The 18,943-nt window shown below is 38.5% G+C and overlaps 1 protein-coding gene across 1 annotated transcript in view; it reads right to left on the reverse strand.

The window, feature by feature from the left end:
* Positions 1-3,532: 3,532 nt before the first annotated feature.
* Positions 3,533-18,943, reverse strand: part of PACC1 (proton activated chloride channel 1) — a 32,776-nt gene continuing 17,365 nt past the window's right edge. The window contains exons 4-8 of the mRNA XM_074309114.1: positions 17,692-17,843; positions 14,403-14,545; positions 12,306-12,450; positions 9,947-10,054; positions 3,533-4,359 (exon numbers count right to left, since the gene is read on the reverse strand). Of these exons, the coding sequence (XP_074165215.1) occupies positions 4,198-4,359; positions 9,947-10,054; positions 12,306-12,450; positions 14,403-14,545; positions 17,692-17,843 (710 nt within the window). The 3' untranslated portion in view covers positions 3,533-4,197. The remainder of the gene's footprint in view (positions 4,360-9,946; positions 10,055-12,305; positions 12,451-14,402; positions 14,546-17,691; positions 17,844-18,943) is intronic.

Raw genomic sequence — 18,943 nt, forward strand, 5'->3', positions numbered from 1 at the left:
TTATAGGAAAAGCAGTATTTCCTAAAATAAAACTAAGGTACAATCCTTCCTTTCCTTCTTTTTCCTTCCAGTAACACAAAGGGAGGAATAGCCTAACTTGCCCTTTTACCTTTTGTCCTTAAAGATATTACTGTATTCTGGGATTTGAGTGAAAAACTTAAAATTTCCAGGAAAAAAAAAATTGTGTCTTTAAGATATTACGGTTATTCTGGGATTTGATGAAAACTTAAATTTCAGGAAAAAATTAATTGTGATATTTTTAAAGCACAAGTTAGAAATAAAAGCTGGGAAAATAAACCAAATTTATCTCAGAATGTTCCTTGTGGTCACTAGGAGAACATCCCCTTTACCTGCCATCCCATTAATGACCTTCACTGTCTCTAGGGGGACCATGATCCCTTCCCATCACACTGATGGAGGCTTAGGGGGTCCCTCAGTAGGAGGTGCAGAGCTCTAATGATCACTGCCTGGCTTTATTTAAAAGAAATGCAGTATGCTTCCTAAATAGAAGATTCAAGAAATTGATTCTAGGGGGCCTTGTATATTTTTACTTGATCAGATATTTCTCACATCTTTTGTTATCAGTGTACCATTCCAATCTCTTGCGGTTGCATAGAAAGCTGTTTTGTAATGGAAGATCTTCACTGGGGGATTGAGCAGCATTTAATAAAGTCTATGTTTGTAGTCTGTTGTATGTTATCTTTGTTATCTTTGTCTACTCCAGTAGGCTCTAGAAATACTGCCGATTGGAGCAAGATTTACTTGATAAAATAGCTAGTAAGAAGATAAAATGATGATGGAGCACGTGGGTATATATACTGTTTATCAAAACAAAAATCTGGCTGCCAAGGGTCAGGGTTGCAGCCAGTAATCAGCAGTTGTCAACTGGAGCTTACTCTGATAAATTGATTTGTAGGAAATTTTAAAATCCTACAATGCCCTCCCAGCACCTCAGAAGGCCCATGTGAACTTAGAGAATATGAATTGATTTGAAAATTAGTCTTTATTAGGGCTGGGGTCAGGAAGATTGGACTTCAAATCTGGCCTCACTTGCTAGCTGTGTGGGCAAGTCACTTCACTTCTGCCTCATTTTTCTCAACTGCAAAATGGGGATAATAATAGCACCTAGTCCCCAAGGTGACTAAGGATCAAACGAAATAATAATTGTAAAGTATTTAGCACTATACCTAGCAACCTAGTAAATTCTATGTAAATGTTTATTTCTGTTTTAATAGTTTGATAACCATACTTCAATGTAATTGGCTTTTCTTGTAATCCTATGTATTTTGTTTGACACATTTAAAGAGTAGTAGCTAGGTGGCCCTGTGGATAAAATAAAGGACCCTAGAGTCAGGGTACTAGCTGTGTGATCCTGGCCAAGTCACTTAACTTCTGTCTGCCTTAGTATTCCTACATTGGATAATGGGGATAGTCATAGCACTTACCTCACAGGGTTGTTGTGAGGATTAATTGCAATAGTTTTTGCAGAGCACTTAGTACATACAGTGCCTTGTGACTCATAAAGACTTAATAAATACTTGTTTCCTTTATGCTAAACATTGAGAGTTCATGACACACAAAAAAAGACTAAGAACCCCCAAAAAGCCATACTTTCTTTGCTTAAAAAATCCTGCCTTTTCCTGCTGAAGCAGTCCCCTTTAATACATTCAAGAATTAGTCACCTCATTGTCCCAGAACAGTCTTCCTAAATTCCCATTGTCTCATTTGAATCCCACTCACATCACTCATGAACCTCTGTGATCCTGGGCAAATAACTTCTCTGAATCTCCATTTTTCACAGTTTAGCAGGGTGTGGTATATAGTAGGTAGGACATAAATATCTTTTCCTCCTCTCTTCTCCCCTTTTTTCCTCTCTGTAAAATAGGAATATGCCACTGTCCACTTGTTATGAGTAGAGTTCTTTGTAAAATTTAAAAATGCTTTTACTCAAAGTGTTTTAACTAAAAATACCCATTTAATGCTAGCCAGCACTAACTACTGACAGTAAAATTCAATGAGTGCCTCCCAACCACAGAAGTGTGGGTGAAGGAGATGGGCCAGCAGCAGCAGCAGCAGCAGCAGCAGCAGCAGCAGCCACCACCTTCCAAGAGAAGGAAGGGTAGGCAGATAGTTTCATCCTCCTGTATGCTGGGAAGCTCCCTTTCTATAAAGTTTCTATTTTAGGATAAGAGGAGTACTTCCCCCCCCCTCCCCCTTGAAGAGGGACTATAGTACAGGCTTGGTTATATAGCTAATTGTTTTAACAGTGTTGTTCTTTAAATAGCTAAGATGCTTTTGTATCCCTTTCTTGATTCTCCAGAGTTTATTCTGTCAAAAATGCATTTTAAAAGGTCTCTGTGAACTTTATATGATTCAGCAATCCAATTCAAGGTGGCCTTCGAAACATGTTTTTGTTAAATTTTAAGCAACACTAAAGTGACCTGTCATCTTTAAAAGATATTTATTTCTAAAATACTTCTAACAAGGCTACTTTTAGTACTTTTAATGTAAGCTTTCAAAAGTGTTTTTGAAATAAATTGTATGCTTGGCTCTGCATTTGCCTTAGAATTAAGATGTAGGGGAAAAAGCATAGCTGGGATTGTTTTCTTAAGCTTTTGTGGAGGAGACAAATTGCAAGGGGATAGTTTTAGATGGGCTTCCTTAGTCAAAAACAGAACTAGTTTCCTTTTTGGACACTAGACAAATGTGACCCACTTATCATCAATTTGGGACTCCTCACCCTTCCCCCCCACCATTTGAAGGGCAACAGCAAAGTGAAAATTTTGAAACTGTTGTAATTTGGTCCATGATTTCTTATGTAACTGGAAGAGACTTAAAGAAATCATGCGGGTATTGTCTGTCTGTAAAACTCATTTCTTGGTGGCACAGTGGATTAGAACACTGGATTTGGAGTCGGGAAGTCAAATCCAGCCTCAGATACTTCCTAGCTGGGTGACCCTTGGCAAGTCAGCCAGCCTCTGTTTGCCTCAGCTGTAAAATGAGAATCATACTAGCCCCTACCCTTGTAAGGATCAGATGGGATTTTTGTAACATATTTATGGCACAGACACTGGCACATAGTAGATGTCATAGTCCCTTCCTCTACTAAGCACTGAGACCCAATTTACTGGAGTAGAAGCACTAAAAGTCTCAGAGCAGTAAGGAGAATTTTATACAGATAGGATGGTGAGAGGGGTACAGAGAATAGAGTTAGCACAGTTCATTGGTAGAACCTTGCTGGGGGCCAGCTTGAACAGGATGTCACTGTCCCTTTCCTCTTGACATGGATGGGCTGTAGCTGAGCTAAAAACTGGATCATTCTGGAAGTAAAGGTAAAGTGTTAACCATTTCTCCCTCATGAATGAGCAGTTTGGGCAAATTTTGCATTTAGCCCTCAAAGCCCACTACTGTCTAGGCTTGCTTCCTCCCCACAATATTTGTTCCCCCGCTACATGGAAGGGTCTCGTGGGTCAAGTAGAACTTATTTCCTCAAGCTTTTATGTAGCTATTGAATAATGCTCAGACAATTAAGTGAATGGTCATTCAGGAGATATTTAATCACTCATTTCAAGTAGCTTTAAAAGATAATGTCACTTCATATTCCACATGAAAAAGTTTGTCAGCTGCTGACATTCTCATGTTGATGAGAAATAATGTACTATAGGACAGTGCATAGACTCGGGTCTAAGAACTGCTGTTCTGGTGGATGAGAAGAAAAAAATGAGTTACTCAGAGCCTTTATAACCATCTTAAGTAACAAGAGCCCCAATTCACTCTAGGCTTTTTAAGCATTTGTGTTCCATCAGAATCGTTGAGGAATGTCGAAGTGCATCTCAAACACAGAGAAAGACATGTCACAGCATCTTACACAATTAATTGGTCATTGGTTGAGCTCCCTGAACTCCTACTCCAATTTGCAAGTTGGTCCAATGTTTAAATGATTCATTAATAACTTAAACATTTAAATAACTTTAGGAGTTGCCTTTGGATCTATCCTCAGCACCAGTCAGCCTCCTCTTGGGCCAAGTCACTTGGAAAGGTGGTTTTTCCAAACTGTCACTTAAACATAACAAATATCCATTCAGGCAAATACAGAGTTAGTGGTGACCAGCTGGCCCGGTCACAGCTGGTGGTGTTAGCATCCCTCAAGTTCGCAGCTCTAACCCAGTGTGTAAACAACACCCCGCAGAAGCACTTTCAGCTGATATGGTTGGCTGCTTGACTTTTCCTTTTCAGATAGCGTTTTCGAATTTTGATCATCCACTTCACACTTAGTTTGGCAAATTCTGCTGCCTTGAACAATGCTAAGAAGGCCCCGCAAAGAAGAGCTATTGTGTTCCATGGGTTGGCAGTGATGATCTGAAAAACAGAAATTTGTTAGTCCTCCTTCAGGCATAGCTGACTTTGTGACCCCATTTGGAGCTTTCTTGGCAAAGACACTGGAGCAGTTTGCCATTTCCTTCTGCAATTCATTTTACAGGAGGAAACTGAGGTAATCAAGTCAAAGACTTATCCTGGGTCAGAGAGCTAGTAAGTATCTGAAGCCAATTTTGAACTCAGGCCCAGAATTCTACTGTACTATCTAGCTGCCTTCAAATATAAAGATAATAAAAAGAATACAGCCTTTGGTATTTATGTAGCATTTGGTTTGCAAATCACTTTATGAGTATCGTCTCATTTGATCTTTATAACAACTTTGGGAGGTAGGTGGTACTGTTATCCCCATTTTAAAGATGTGGAAAATTAGGCAAGCAGAAAGGAAGGGCTTTGCCGAGGGTCACACAGCTTGTAATGTCTTTGAAGCTAAATTTGAATTAGGTTTTCCTGATGCCGGGACTGACGCTGCACCTTCTGCTCCTTCTAGCTGCCCTAATGTAAGGTTATTTAAAATTTTAAATTTAGTTCTACAATCCTTGGCATGTCTCATTAAATAAGGGGCTCTTAAAACTTTCCTGAAGATGGTGCTAATCCAGCAGGAGAAGAGTGCTGAGTCTGGCTTTCACCTTTGCTTTTTTCCCTTGGCAAATCTCCCCTCACCCCCCTTCACCTCACACCAGACACGCTGGCCACGAAGGTCCGCTGGGCACTTCCTGAAAAGAGCTGCCTGCTGCTGAGCATCGGGACACCTGAGGGACTCACAGGTAAATCAGCAGCTCTGCCTTTGCGCTACAGTAGCAGGTATGAGGTTACGTGGGATGGTTAGAGCCCTTTGTAAAGCTGACCCACCACTCAACAGTTCTGAGCTTAAGGGGATAGTTGATTAGCAAATTTTCTGCAATAATGGAACACTTGATTTTAAATAAAACTTTAAAATCCTTAGAGTGAAACTATTGTACAGGGTGTCCTAAAAATCTCAATTTGAAGCTTAAATAACTTCAAAAGTTAATACTATTAAGCCAGTGGTCCTCAAACTTTTTAAATAGGGGGCCAGTTCACTGTCCCTTAGACTGTTGGAGGGCCGTAAAAAGAAAACCTCACACTCTCTCTGCCCCTCAGCCCATTTGCCATAATCCTGCAGCCACATAAACGTCCTCAGCAGTGCATCTGGCCCGAGGGTTGTAGTTTGAGAACCCCTGCTATAAACTCCAGTACATGTATATGTGTATATAATGTATAACTATAGCATATGTATATAATATATATAGTATATATAGCACATATAATATGTAATATATAGTATATATAATGTAATATGTAGAATGTAGTATATAACAGAAAATATAGTATGCATGATATAACATAGTATATATATATGTAAAGTGTTAGGATTACTAAGTGAGAACTGAGGTTGTCTGGACAGTGACAAGGTGAGAATTCAGGTGGACAATACAAGGTGAGAACTCAGTTGACTTGATAGAGGGGGCAAGCTCATTGGCTGGGGTGGTTCTTCCCAGAAGCCCTTGCATTATCCCACGCCCATTCTCTGGGAGAATAAAAGAGAGGACTCCCAGAGAAAGAAGAAGACTCTCTGCATTACATCAGGCCTGATGGGGCTCTCTGCAGGAAGGGAAGTCACTTCTAAGGACAAGAGTAACAGCAACTGCCTGGAGACAACGGTTCACTACAGGAAGAAGAATCTGTCTTAAAGATTTGAGTTGACACAGCAGATCTCTTCCCAGAAGCGATCCAGCAGCTTCTAGAGACAACAGCTCACTACAGTAAAGTATATAATAAATGGTACATATTGTATGTATATATTGTACAGAGTAATATACATATATTACATAGCATATAGTATATAGCAATATACAGTATATAATAACTATGTTATATACTGTATGCTATATATAAACATATTGTCCACATATATAGTATATGATATAGCAGTGGTCCTCAGACTTTTTAAATAGGGGCCAGTTCACTGTCCCTCAGACTGTGGAAGGGCCAGACTACAGTAAAAACAAAACCTCACACTCTGTCTCCACCCCTCAGCCCATTTGCCATAACCTGGTGGGCCGCATAAACATCCTCAGCGGGCCCAGCTGGCCCATGGGCCGTAGTTTGAGAACCCCTGTGATATAGTGTATATAGTGTATAGTAATATATGTCATACTGTAATGTCATATGCCATATAGTAATATAATAAACAGCATATAACATATATAGTAATATATAATATATAGTATGTAACATATATAACATAATATATAGTGTACAGTAATACCACAGTATGTAGACATATAATATATAGAGAATACATAATGATATATAATATATAGTAAATATATAACAGCCATACATAATATATAGTAATATATCTTATGTGGTATACATAACATATAATTTAACATATAATGTGTATAACTATGGTATATGTAATATATAGTAATATGTAGCATATATAATATAGTATGTGTAATATGTAATAATATAGTAATATATAACATATAGTATGTGATGATGCATAATATAATATATAGTATATATAATATAGTATATGTATTATTATTTTACCATAAACTTTAAAAAATTGATCTAAATCATCTAAAGTTTTAAGATATTAAGTTTCTTAACAAATTCCATTTAATCACAATCTTGTGTTCTGTGTGGCCCTCCCTAGTTGATTTTTGATCTTTATAAAAACTTTTATCAGCTGCTAGTCAGTGACTGAAAAGACTGAATTTGTAATCATAACCTTAAGATTATTGACAGAATAAGCTTTGGACCCACAGATAACAGTTTTCATGTAGGGTCCTACAAGAAAAAGTTTTAATTGAGAACGTATCAGGTGAATGAAGTGATCCAGAGAAAAGGAACCTCCTCTACTCAAGAGTCTCTGATCTAAGGTGAAGAAAATGTCAAAATACACTGACAGGGAGTCCCATCTTATTAAAATTTAATTATCCAAAATTTTTTTAAAAAGAAATTTAAATAAACTTCCAAATGTTGTTGTTGTTGTTGTTTTTAATGTAGCATTTATGCTTTTGAAGCTATTAAAGCTTAACATTACATTAAGACTTTGGGGACACATTATTTAAAAAAAAAATAGTCAAGCCACCTAACACTGTTACAAATAAGATTGATTTTTAAAAGTAAATTTTAGTCTAACAGTTACAACTTAGAATGATGTAATTCCTTTTTAATAAATGCTTTCTAATTTGGAATAGTACTTGATTCAATAGCTCACCTTGTATCAGGGGTGGGGAAAGTCCAGTTCATGAGTCATGTAAGACTGGATAAATCATTTGGCAAGGTAACTACAGGCACTGATAAGCTGAAAGCTAGATACAAGCACCTCTCACTACTTGAGTTTTTCTATAAATTGATAATTTTGCATGACTTGTGAATGATGTTATAAATACTAAAATGGTACTTAATAGAAAAAAGGTTCCCCCCCCCTGCCTTATTTGGTTCAATCAATTTTCATTTTTCCCTTAAGCCATATTTAGAACAAACTGTCTCAGTTCACACCACTTGCTTAAATTTTAAAGTCATTTAAACTAGATTTTAAATCTGATTAACATGATGAATCACAATTTTAGAATTTAGTTAACAAGAGGAGTTGAGATCACCACGAACAAATCTGTACTGCAGATAACAGCATTTCTTTATGAAGGGCACTGTGACATCATGAATAAAGAGAGCTAGTCTTTGAAGACCAGCTTGCAACTTCTGCCTCAAACACAGACGGCTGTGTGACCCTGGGCAAGGGTAGCAGGCAACACTTATCTAAGATTACGAATTACAGAGAAGGCATGGGCTAGGAGTTTCCTTCCATGGGAGTTCCCAGTACTAATGAAATTAAAAGTCCAGGCCCTATTCTGCATAAGGAATTCAAACTGATTCTCAAATGTTTATTCAGTCTTAGTTTATTATATACAACTTACTTTCTTATTATCTTTCTAAAATTCCCAAATTTGCCCAATTACTCATCATTATGTGGTTCCAAAACTAATCAGTTTTTTTTAAAATTATACATATAAACACCCTGATTACTTTTCACACCTTGTGCCAAGCTATTGACCTACATAATGGGCTGCTGGGCACATTCATTGTTTCTAGACCATTAAGATTCTAACTTCTCCATCAAGCATTCTATGTTTTGGATGAATGGCTCTGCTTCTGCTGAATGCATAAGATGAGACACATCATACTCGGACAATTCAGGAAAGCAGAGAAGTCTGCAGAAGGTCTTTCTCTGATGTAGCAATTATTTTCCTTGGGGACTGCTCTGAGAATTGATCTGTCCTCCTCTGGCAAATCCTTGGATGAAACTCTCCGGGCAGCCAGGTGGTAGGTACAGTGGATAAAGAACAGGACTGGCATTCGGGAAGACCTGAATAAATTCCTCTCTGGGGATAATAACACCTACCTTTCAGGAGTGTTGTGAGGATCAGTGGGATAATAATATATGTAAAGTGTTTTGCAAACTTTAAAGATTATTATTAAGTTTATAATTACACTCTAATTCACAAAGAAGTAGAATCAAGTGAAACTTGGTATGAAAAAAGCTTTGTAAATCATAAACTATATAGCTATATCTTCCTTAGAATGTGAGCTCCTTGTGTGTAGGAATTGTTTGATTCATTATATTTGAATCCCTGGAATCTAGCACAGTACCTCTGACCCACAGTAGAAGCTTAATACATACGTGTTCACTGATTGGTCTGGTCAAACCCCCTCACTTTACAAATGTTAAAGTGAGAACCTGGAGATGCTATGATGATGACAGTATGACGTCTGCTGCAAAATAACTAACACCTGCTATCTTGATTCAATCCTTACAACACAGAGGTAGATGTTACTGTTCTACCTGTTTTACAGAGAAGGAAGCTAAGGCACACTGAGTTGAAGTGACTTGCTCAGGTCATACAGTCATTTCAGTCATGTCTGATTTTTGTGACACCATCTGGGGTTTTCTTAGCAAAGATACCACTTTTTTCTCCAGCCCATTTTACAGATGAGGAAACTGAGGCAAGCAGGATGAAGTGACTTGCCCAGGTTCACCCCAGCTAGGAAGTGTCTGAGGCTGGATTTGAATTCAGTATCTCCCTTGGCTCCAGGTCCAGCACGCTACACACCATGGCACTGTTCCCAAGTCATACAACTGGTGAGTGAGGTAGGCATCAAACACTTGTAGCTGTAAAGATCTTCCTGGCTCCAGCTTCAGCACCCATCCATCCTCCCCCATCCTTGCTCATTAACGTCAGAGGTGAGCATCTGGACTCTCGGCCATCCCTGACAAGGGGCACTGGTTCATAATCTCTCATTTAAGTAAAACTTTGGCTCCTGCTCCCTCCCTAGCCTCTACACGATTTGTACTTTTCTGCTCTGCCTATGGCAGTAATCACTTTGGATTTTTTCCCCTAGTGTTCCCTAGATTACATCCAACAGGAGTGAGCTGAAGTTAGGATATAAAAAGTACAAAATGAGGCCATTTTGCCCAAGGAAAAGAAGCTGCATCCTTACATGTGCAGAGAGCTGCAAATCAAAAAACATGACTTACATCCTGGACTTTCTGAATAAAGGGATCTTTCCACTCAAAGACCACAAAGAACAACTGGACACTTCTTTCCTCTGTTGGTCTCTGGTCAATGTAGTTCACCACGCTTGTCTGGAAGGACAGAAAGCAGAGTTACTATTGACTATCTCGTCGTGCACCTTTCTTCCCTCAGGTTCTCCCTCTCTCTTTCCTACTACTTTTGAGGTCTCTTTATTGCCTCGTCTCATCTCAGCCCCAGTAAAGTACAACAAAAGGATTCAAAATCCAAATTTGCAGGCTCTCCCCCCCTCTCCCAGGCCCAACATGCTGCAACATGGGTTCAATCTCACTGCTGATCAGCAGAGAAACTTTGACCTGTTTCTGACACAGGCTGTTTGGCCCCTTCTGTGGTTCCTTCCCCCCTCCTGGGAATGAATTATTACCTAGTGGACATTTATTTGGTGTAACCCACTACAATTTAACGCTCCAGAGCTCAGAGTCAAGAGAGCCTCCCCAGAAGCAAAGGTTACAGGCTGTGCCTGTGCCAGCACTGTGCCAAGCTAAAATCTGCATTACTACAATCTTTTACCTGGAGCCGAGTCTCAGAGATTCCAAATCTTCAAAGTCCCTCTACTCATATCAGATTCACCCTCCATACAGTGTTGGGGTTTCTCTACCTCTCTGCCAGTCAGTCAACAAATGTAAGAGTTTACTATATATCAGATAAGCACAGGGAATAGGAAGAAAAGCGGATGCAGGGTTGCTTAACTCTCAACGAATTCCCATTCCAATGGATGAGAGAATGGATAAATGGAGTCTCAGAGGGAGATAAGTAGGCTCGCAAGAGATTAAGAAAGGCTTTTGACAGGAAGAACCAATTGAGCTAAGCCTTGAAGGAAGCCAGGAAGGGGAAAAGAGGAAGGAGAGCATCTCAGGCAGAGGAGACAGCCAATGATAAGGCAGGGAATTGGGAGATGAGTGTTTTGTTCAAGGAAAAGCCCAGCTTAATGTTACTGGATTATAGAGTATGTGAAGGGCAGCCAAGTGTCCAGTTGCTGTCCCTGTCCAATCCATCTTCCACATGGCTGCGAGATGCTGAAAAACTGGTTTTCCTATAACACAGGTCTGTCTATATCACACTCTAGTTCAAGAAGCTTTGGTTATTCCTTATTGACTTAAGGATAAAATATGTTCCATTGTTTGACACTGAAAGCTATGCAGAATTTGGTTTTGGTCTATTTTTCCAAGCTAATTATATTCTACTCCACACTTTGATTTACTACCTAAAATTTGGCCCAGTGTCTGACACAAAGAAGGTACTTGAATATTTGCTGACTCTATATTCACTTTACGTTATATACTTTATATATTTTTTACATCCCAGCCAAACTGGCCTGATTGTTATTTCTCATGTATAACAGTCCAACTTTTGCCTCCATGCCTTTGCCTAGGCTATATCCCCTGCTGGAAATAAATATTTTCCCTTCATTTCCTGACATCCTTAGTGACCTTCATAGCTCATTTTAAGTGCCATTTCCTTCAAAAAGTCTGTCCTGGTTTCTACTACTTTTTAGAATACTTTTTGTTGTAGCAAAGAATTGGAAACAAAGTAAAATAGCTCAATAAATTGTGGTAAATGAATGTAATAAAATATTACTGGGCTGTAAGTAATGATGAATGTGATGAATATAGAAAGGCATGGAAATATACTACATGAAATATTATACTAAATATTCTACATGAAGTGATGCAGAATGAAGTAAGCAGAGCCAAGAAAACAATATACAAGACTACAATAACGTAAATGAAAAGAACACTAACAAGTATACACACACACACACACAAACAAACCCAAAAATGAATGGAACGAAACTCTAAAGCTCAAGCATGATTTGAATGAAGAGATGTGAGAAAATATTTGCAACCTACTCTTCATGGTTTTTTTATATTAAGTTTTGTTCTTGTATCGTCTTGCTAAGAATTTTAAATAAATATTCAAATATATAAAAATTTATAAATGTATATATATATGTGTGTGTGTGCATATATATATATATATATATATATATATATATATATATATATATATATATATATTTTTTAATTTTTCTATCCAAAGTTTAATGAGATTGCCTTGGATCACTAAACTACTGAGAAGAACCAAATCTTTCATAGTTGGTCATCACACAATCTTGATTACTGGGTATACTGTACTCCTGGTTCTTTTAACAGGTTTGAGATCTCTCAATCATACTAGTAACTTGTTTTTGATAACAGTGGCCAAATGGTGAGTAATGCACATGGGTCCCCCACCAGGGGTCCCCTATCATTTCCCTGTTGCCCAAGGCAGAATCCGTGCTGAAGGAAACCTAGAATCAACTACCTCCTGCCGGAACTCCACAGCTTCCCGTCCATCTTCTTCTTTCGTCTTCACAAGTGACATTTTGACCCAGGTCCGGAAACCCCCAGAGAACTTCCAGCTGGAATAGGCACTCTCACAATCCTGCATGAAGCGTACTTTGTCTGGGCTTGGAAGGAAGGGGAAGGGTGAGATGGGGGAAAATGGCCAGATTTATTTATAGAATTAAAAAATAAAAAGGATTTTGGCAATCATCTCATTCAAACTTCCCCATCTCCCACTTTACAGAGAGAAAAAAAAATTATATAACTAACTCAGGACCAATCAGCAGCAAAGCCAGGTTTTAATTCCTACTTGATCTCCAATCCTAAGAGAAAAATGGTAGCAGCCAGACCCAACAACCTATATCCACTCCAAAGAAATGCTTTCTCCCTTAATACTACTCCCTTCCAAGGCAGCCCATTTCATTTGTAGATGGTTTTAACAGGAAGTTTTTCCTTACTTCAACTATGATACAGTAGAAAGAATACTGAATTTGGAATTAGAAGAATTCATTTTGTATTCTGGTTCTCCTTCTTTCTACCAGTTTGATCTGTAAAAATAAAGGGTTTGAACTAGATGTACTCTAAGGTCCCTTCAAATTAAATCCATGATCCTAAATCTAAATCTACCTCTGACAGATTCATCTATTGCTCTCCTTCTGGAGTCAAACAAAAGAAAGTTAATTTCTTTTCCATCTGACAGTTCAAGGCTCCTGCCGAGTCTTCTCTTTTCTCCACTTAGCTACATGTGCCCTGTTTTGTTTTGTTTTTAAGCTAATCCTTACACAGCATGATTTCAGGACTTATTATCCTGTCTTCTACATGTCTCATTGTTCCTTTACCGAATCTTTGGTTAAATCTGTTCTATTATGTAGGTATACTCCAGAGCATGTCAGGATGTCCCCTCTTTATATCCTTCCTCAGCGATCTCATCAGCTCCTAGGAATTTAATTATCATTTCTACCAAGATGACTCTCAGATCTTTATATCTCTTCTCTCTTAAGCTCTGGTCCCACAGCTCTAAATTCTGCTGGACATCTTTACTCCCATGGCACATAATCCCAAAGGACCAATGATGCCTGATGGACACTACCATCTTGTGACAGAGAGGTGATAGACTCAAGTTATGAAATGTGAAACATCTTCAGATTTCTGTTAAAGCCATTGGGGGAATTTGTTTTGCCTGATTATGTATAGTTGTTACGAAGGCTTTCTTTTTTTTTTCTTCTTCTTCTTTTTTCTCAATTAGGATGGGGGAGAAAAATGGTAAGAGCTAGGAATTGAATCATCAAAAAGAAAGAAAAGAAAAGGAGGGTCATTGAAAAATGTTTTTTAAATGCACAGAAGAGAACAGAAGGGAAGCCAGAAGGAATCACAGACATGAAGGACAGCTCTGAAAATAACATGTCAAACTTATATACATAAAAAGAATATAAGTTGTACATGACAGAGATTCCCAGTTTCATGGACAATCTTCTCTTTCCATTTTATTATACACAGGGAAGTGCTTATTTTAGCTGATACTTAAATTCAAAACTCTTTAAAATCAGGAAAAAACAAAATCGATATCTTCCTCCATGTATTCTTTCCTCACAACTGTTGAGAGATATGACAAGAGTTACTTGGGAATAAGGGGTTGCCTGAGACAATCAAGGATCCTACTAGGATTTGGCAGAACAAGCATGGCATCCTACTTCTCACTAATTTCCCTGTCACCTCTATACAACTCTATAGTTTAGTTGTGATTACAGTCACTGCCAAGATCAGATTTTTAAAAGGTTTGGTGTAGAGGAAGGGGAAGGGCCTTGGAATTCTGTTTCTAAAGAAAGCCAGACAAGTTGCTCATCCAGATAATTGTTCCTTCTAGCACTTCCAGATCAGTTTTTAATGCAGCAATTTCATGGAAGGCTCCAGATCTGCTGTGAAGATGCCTGGACTCAACTCAACCGGACCCAACCCAACCCAACCCAGCCCAGCCCAGCCCAGCCCAGTCTAACTTAACCAGCCTAACCCAGCCCAGCCCAATCCAGCTCACCACAGCCCAAGCATCCAAGCCTAGCAGAGGCCAGCACAGCCCTACCTCCGCACAAACTCCTGGAAAGAAGAGAAGAGGAGGTAATCAATGGCACTGAAGTCCTCACTGGTTTCATTCAGGCGGAACTGAAGGAAGACCAGCTCCCTCTTCTTTACTTCCTGGGGTCCCTGGACAATCAGAGCATATTTCTAGAGCAAAGAAAGGAAGAAAAGTAGGAGTCAGAGCTGGAGGGGATGAGGGTGGGAGGATGGGAATGGAGAAGAAGCTATGGCTCTTCTGCTTCTCCGTTATCTCCCTCAGGCAACATCCTACTCCATTCAGGAATTACCCACCTATTCTTCCCCCTCCACTCCATCCCTATAATTCAAGTCAAGTCAGGGAGCACATGAAATTACTCAGCCCAGCAGAAGCCTACCTAAATCAGGAACTGCTAAACAACACGTGAATACTCTGGAATATTTCTGAGCCATCAGATGCAATGAATACAAAGAGAAGCACAGAAAAGCTTCTATGAGCAGAAGCAAAGTCAAGAATGGAGCCATGACTCTTTTAAGAGTCCAGCCTCTGCTGCCCACACTTGTGTGAGCTGGACAAGGCAACCAGTCTGGGCCTCTGTTTCCTCCTGTGGAAAATAAAGGTGTGGAACTACAAGGCATCTGAGGTTTCTTCTAGAAGATCTAGAGATATTATGAATTAGGAAACTGTATACCCAAAAATCACAATATAAAGGAAAAGAATAACAGTAAGTGGGAAATATACAATTATAAGGAATGACCAAGTTTGGCCTTGATGAAAAAAGGAGACTTTCTGTGGAGACAAGGGAAGTACATTCATAGATGTAGATTTTATTTCATCCTGGAAGCTCATTCTTTTCCCTCTTGCCTCTCCCTCCAATTAGATTATCCTCCTCTCCCCACCCCCACTCCCCCCGGAACATCCACTTCAGTCATGTCTTCATTCCTTTGGACTTTCTCTACTAAGCTCCCAGGAACCTCCATTCTCCTTTTTAGCTTCCATTTCTGTATTGTCTTCCCCCATTAAAATGAGAGGAATCTCCCCCTTGAAAGGAAAGACTTTCTTTCTATTTATTAAGCACATAGGAAGTGCTTAATAAATGTTTGTTAACTGATGTAGGTGATGTAAAAACCAAAGACATCAATTTGAAATATTTATTGTATATTTATAGTGGGTAGAGCTCTATGTTAACCACCAGGAAAATAGAAATATTAAACAATCACTGGACATAAAGAATGGACAATTTATTAAGGAAATAAAAATATATACATGAGGCAACAGAGTCAGAAAAGACCTGATTTAAAAATGCCCTAAAACCTCTGTGCACCTTCACTGCCTCACTTGTAAAATGGAGATAATAAGAACACTTGCCTTAATATTAATACCATGTAGTACTAGGTACTACAAGTACTAAATAATAGTAATACCTTGTAATCTAGACATCTAGAACCTGGGAAGTCCAATAAATTAAGAACCAGGCTTGTAATCAGGAAGATCTGAATTTAAATTCATCCTCAGCACTTACTAGCTATGTGACTCTGGGCAATTATCTGCTATTTGCCTCCATTTCCTCAATTGTCAAATGGGGATAATAATAGCACCTAGCTCTTAGAATTGTTATGAGAATCCATAAGTCCAAGAATGCCTTAAGAGGAAATCCACCCAAAAGAATCCTAAGAAATCAATGGATGTCCATCAGTTGGAGAATGGTTGGGTAAATTATGGTATATGAAGGTTATGGAATATTATTGCTCTGTAAGAAATGACCAGCAGGAGGAATACAGAGAGGCCTGGAGAGACTTAAATCAACTGATGCTGAGTGAAATGAGCAGAACCAGAAGATCACTGTACACTTCAACAACAAAACTGTATGAGGATGTATTCTGACGGAAGTGGAAATCTTCAACATAAAGAAAAGCCAACTCACTTCCAGTTGATCAGTGATGGACAGAAATAACTATACCCAGAGAAGGAACACTGGGAAGTGAATGTAAATTGTTAGCACTAATATCTGTCTGCCCAGGTTACCTGTACCTTCGGAATCTAAAGTTTATTGTGCAACAAGAAAATGATATTCACACACATGTATTGTATCTAGACTATATTGTAACACATGTAAAATGTATGGGATTGCCTGTCGTCGGGAGGAGGGAATAGAGGGAGGGGGGGATAATTTGGAAAAATGAATACAAGGGATAATATTATAAAATATATATATATAATAAAAATTATTAATTAAAAAAAAAAAAAAAAAAAGAAGGGAAAGGGACCTGTATGTGCAAGAATGTTTGTGGCAGCCCTCTATGTGGTGGCCAGAAACTGGAAACTAACTGAATGGATGCCCATCAATTGGAGATTGGCTGAATAAATAGTGGTATATGAATGTAATGGAATATTATTGTTCTGTAAGAAATGCCCAACACGATGATTTTAGACAGGCCTGGAGAGACTTACATGAACTGATGCCAAGTAAAATGAGCAAGACTAGGAAATCGTTGTGTACTTCAACAACAATACACCCAGCAAAAGAACTCTAGGAAATGATTACTACATAGAATTCCCAATTCCTTTAATTTTGTCTGCCTGCATTTTGGATTTCTTTCACAGGCTAATTGTACACTATTTCAAAATCCAGTTCTTTTTGTACAGCAAAACAACTGTTTGGACATGTATACATATATTGTATTTAATGTACACTTCAACATATTTAACATGTATTGGTCAACCTGCCATCTGGGGGGTGAGGGGGAAAGGAGGGAAAAAATTAGAACAAAAGGTTTGGCAATTATCAATGTTGTAAAATTACCCATGCATATATCTGGTAAATAAAAACTATTAAAATATTAAAAAAAAAAAAAAAGAATCCTAAGAAATCAGCCTCCATCTTTTAAGCCCTTCTCTCAATGATGTCCAAATCTCCTCACCACTGCCCCTCTCCATCACACACATTGACATTCAAAGAATTAACCACTGAGGCAGAGAATGATGTTTGCAAAAGAACATTGTATTCACAAGGGAAGCCCTTTCTACCTGTCCTCAGACAAAGTGGCATCCCATCAGGAGCCATTCACAAGTTTATTTGGTCATGCTTAGGAGAGACCTGGAACAAATTTCACTTCATCACCCAATATAAGGGATCTTGCTGGAGCCACATTTCCATTTAATTCCATTTTCTGTCCTCATGGAGGACATTATTAGGAAAATAGGGGCCCATCCAACAAAACCTGAGAAATCAACCTCTCAGAAGCTGGGCTGGAAAAAGGGTTCTCTGGATTTCTCAGGCTGACTTGGCTCTTGAACCAGCCCTAAGAAGAGTTACCATGGTTTGGTTGGAGAAGGGGTCCGTGTAATTAATCCTCTTGGTAGTACAGTTCACATCTCCTGGCTGCCCGGGTCTGTTCAAAGGGGGGATGACGTCATAATGGTGCTTACAGCTTAACAACTGAGCCTGCCCAGGGTACAGGGCAATACCTGAATTGGGAAAAATAAGATAAAATGAGAAAAGCAAAAATCAGAAATCCTCAGGCCCCAGATCTGACCCCTTATTTTTCTTGTACTTTTCACCACCAGCAAGTTATATTGAACAACCCTGTGAGAAACCAAAAAATATAGTCCTGCCTTAAAGACTCCCTTCTTACTGCTATTACTCCCATCACTAATTCCCAAAACATCGTAAGGCTGACAATGTTTTCCATGATGCACTAGTGATATATGTACAAGTATTAATGTGCCCATTTCACAGATAAAGAAACTACATGATTTGCCCAGGACAGACAGCTAGTACGTATCAGGGACAGCATTGAAACTTCCATCTCTTGACCTTCAAATATAACAGTCTTTCCACTAAGTTATTGTTTCTACAAATGCTGAGAGAGTTTCTTCATCTATAAAATATGTGTGGGGCAAGGGACATATGAACAGAAAGTTCAGAAGAAATCCAGGCTATCCATAGCTTATTTATATGGGAAAATGCTCAAAAATCACTAATAATTAGAGTAATGCAAACTAAAGAAACTCTGAAGCTCTACCTCATACTCATCAGATTGGCAAAAAAAGAAAAATGTGGAGAATGGCACATGTCAGAAATAGGCCAGAAATATGCAAACATACTTCTGTTGTGTGGGTGAAGTTGTGAATTGATTTATCCATTCTGGTTTTTTAAAAGCATTTAAAAAAAATTATTCCTCCCACAAGTCTCCATTCAGTAATATGAAAAAATTAAAAACAAAAACAAAAAGCTGTCTAATGAAAGCCCTACTAGCCAAAAAATAACAACAACTAAAACAAAAAACAAACAAACAAAAACAACCCCTTCAAAGTAAGGTCTTACATAGCCAAAAAAATTTTTTTCAGTACCACCCCAAAAATATTTGTCTCTTTATTTTTGGTTCATCACCTTTTCTATCATGGAGTGAGTGGTCCAGTCATTTTGTAAAGTAATTTGGATTTATACCCAAAAGGTCATTAAACTGTCAATACTCTTTGACCGAGCAATACCACTACTAGGCCAGTACCTCAGAAAGGTCAAAGAAAGAGAAATAAGATCAATATGTATAAAAATATTTAAAGTA

This window comes from Sminthopsis crassicaudata, chromosome 4 (assembly GCF_048593235.1).
Source record: "Sminthopsis crassicaudata isolate SCR6 chromosome 4, ASM4859323v1, whole genome shotgun sequence".
NCBI lineage: Eukaryota > Metazoa > Chordata > Mammalia > Dasyuromorphia > Dasyuridae > Sminthopsis > Sminthopsis crassicaudata.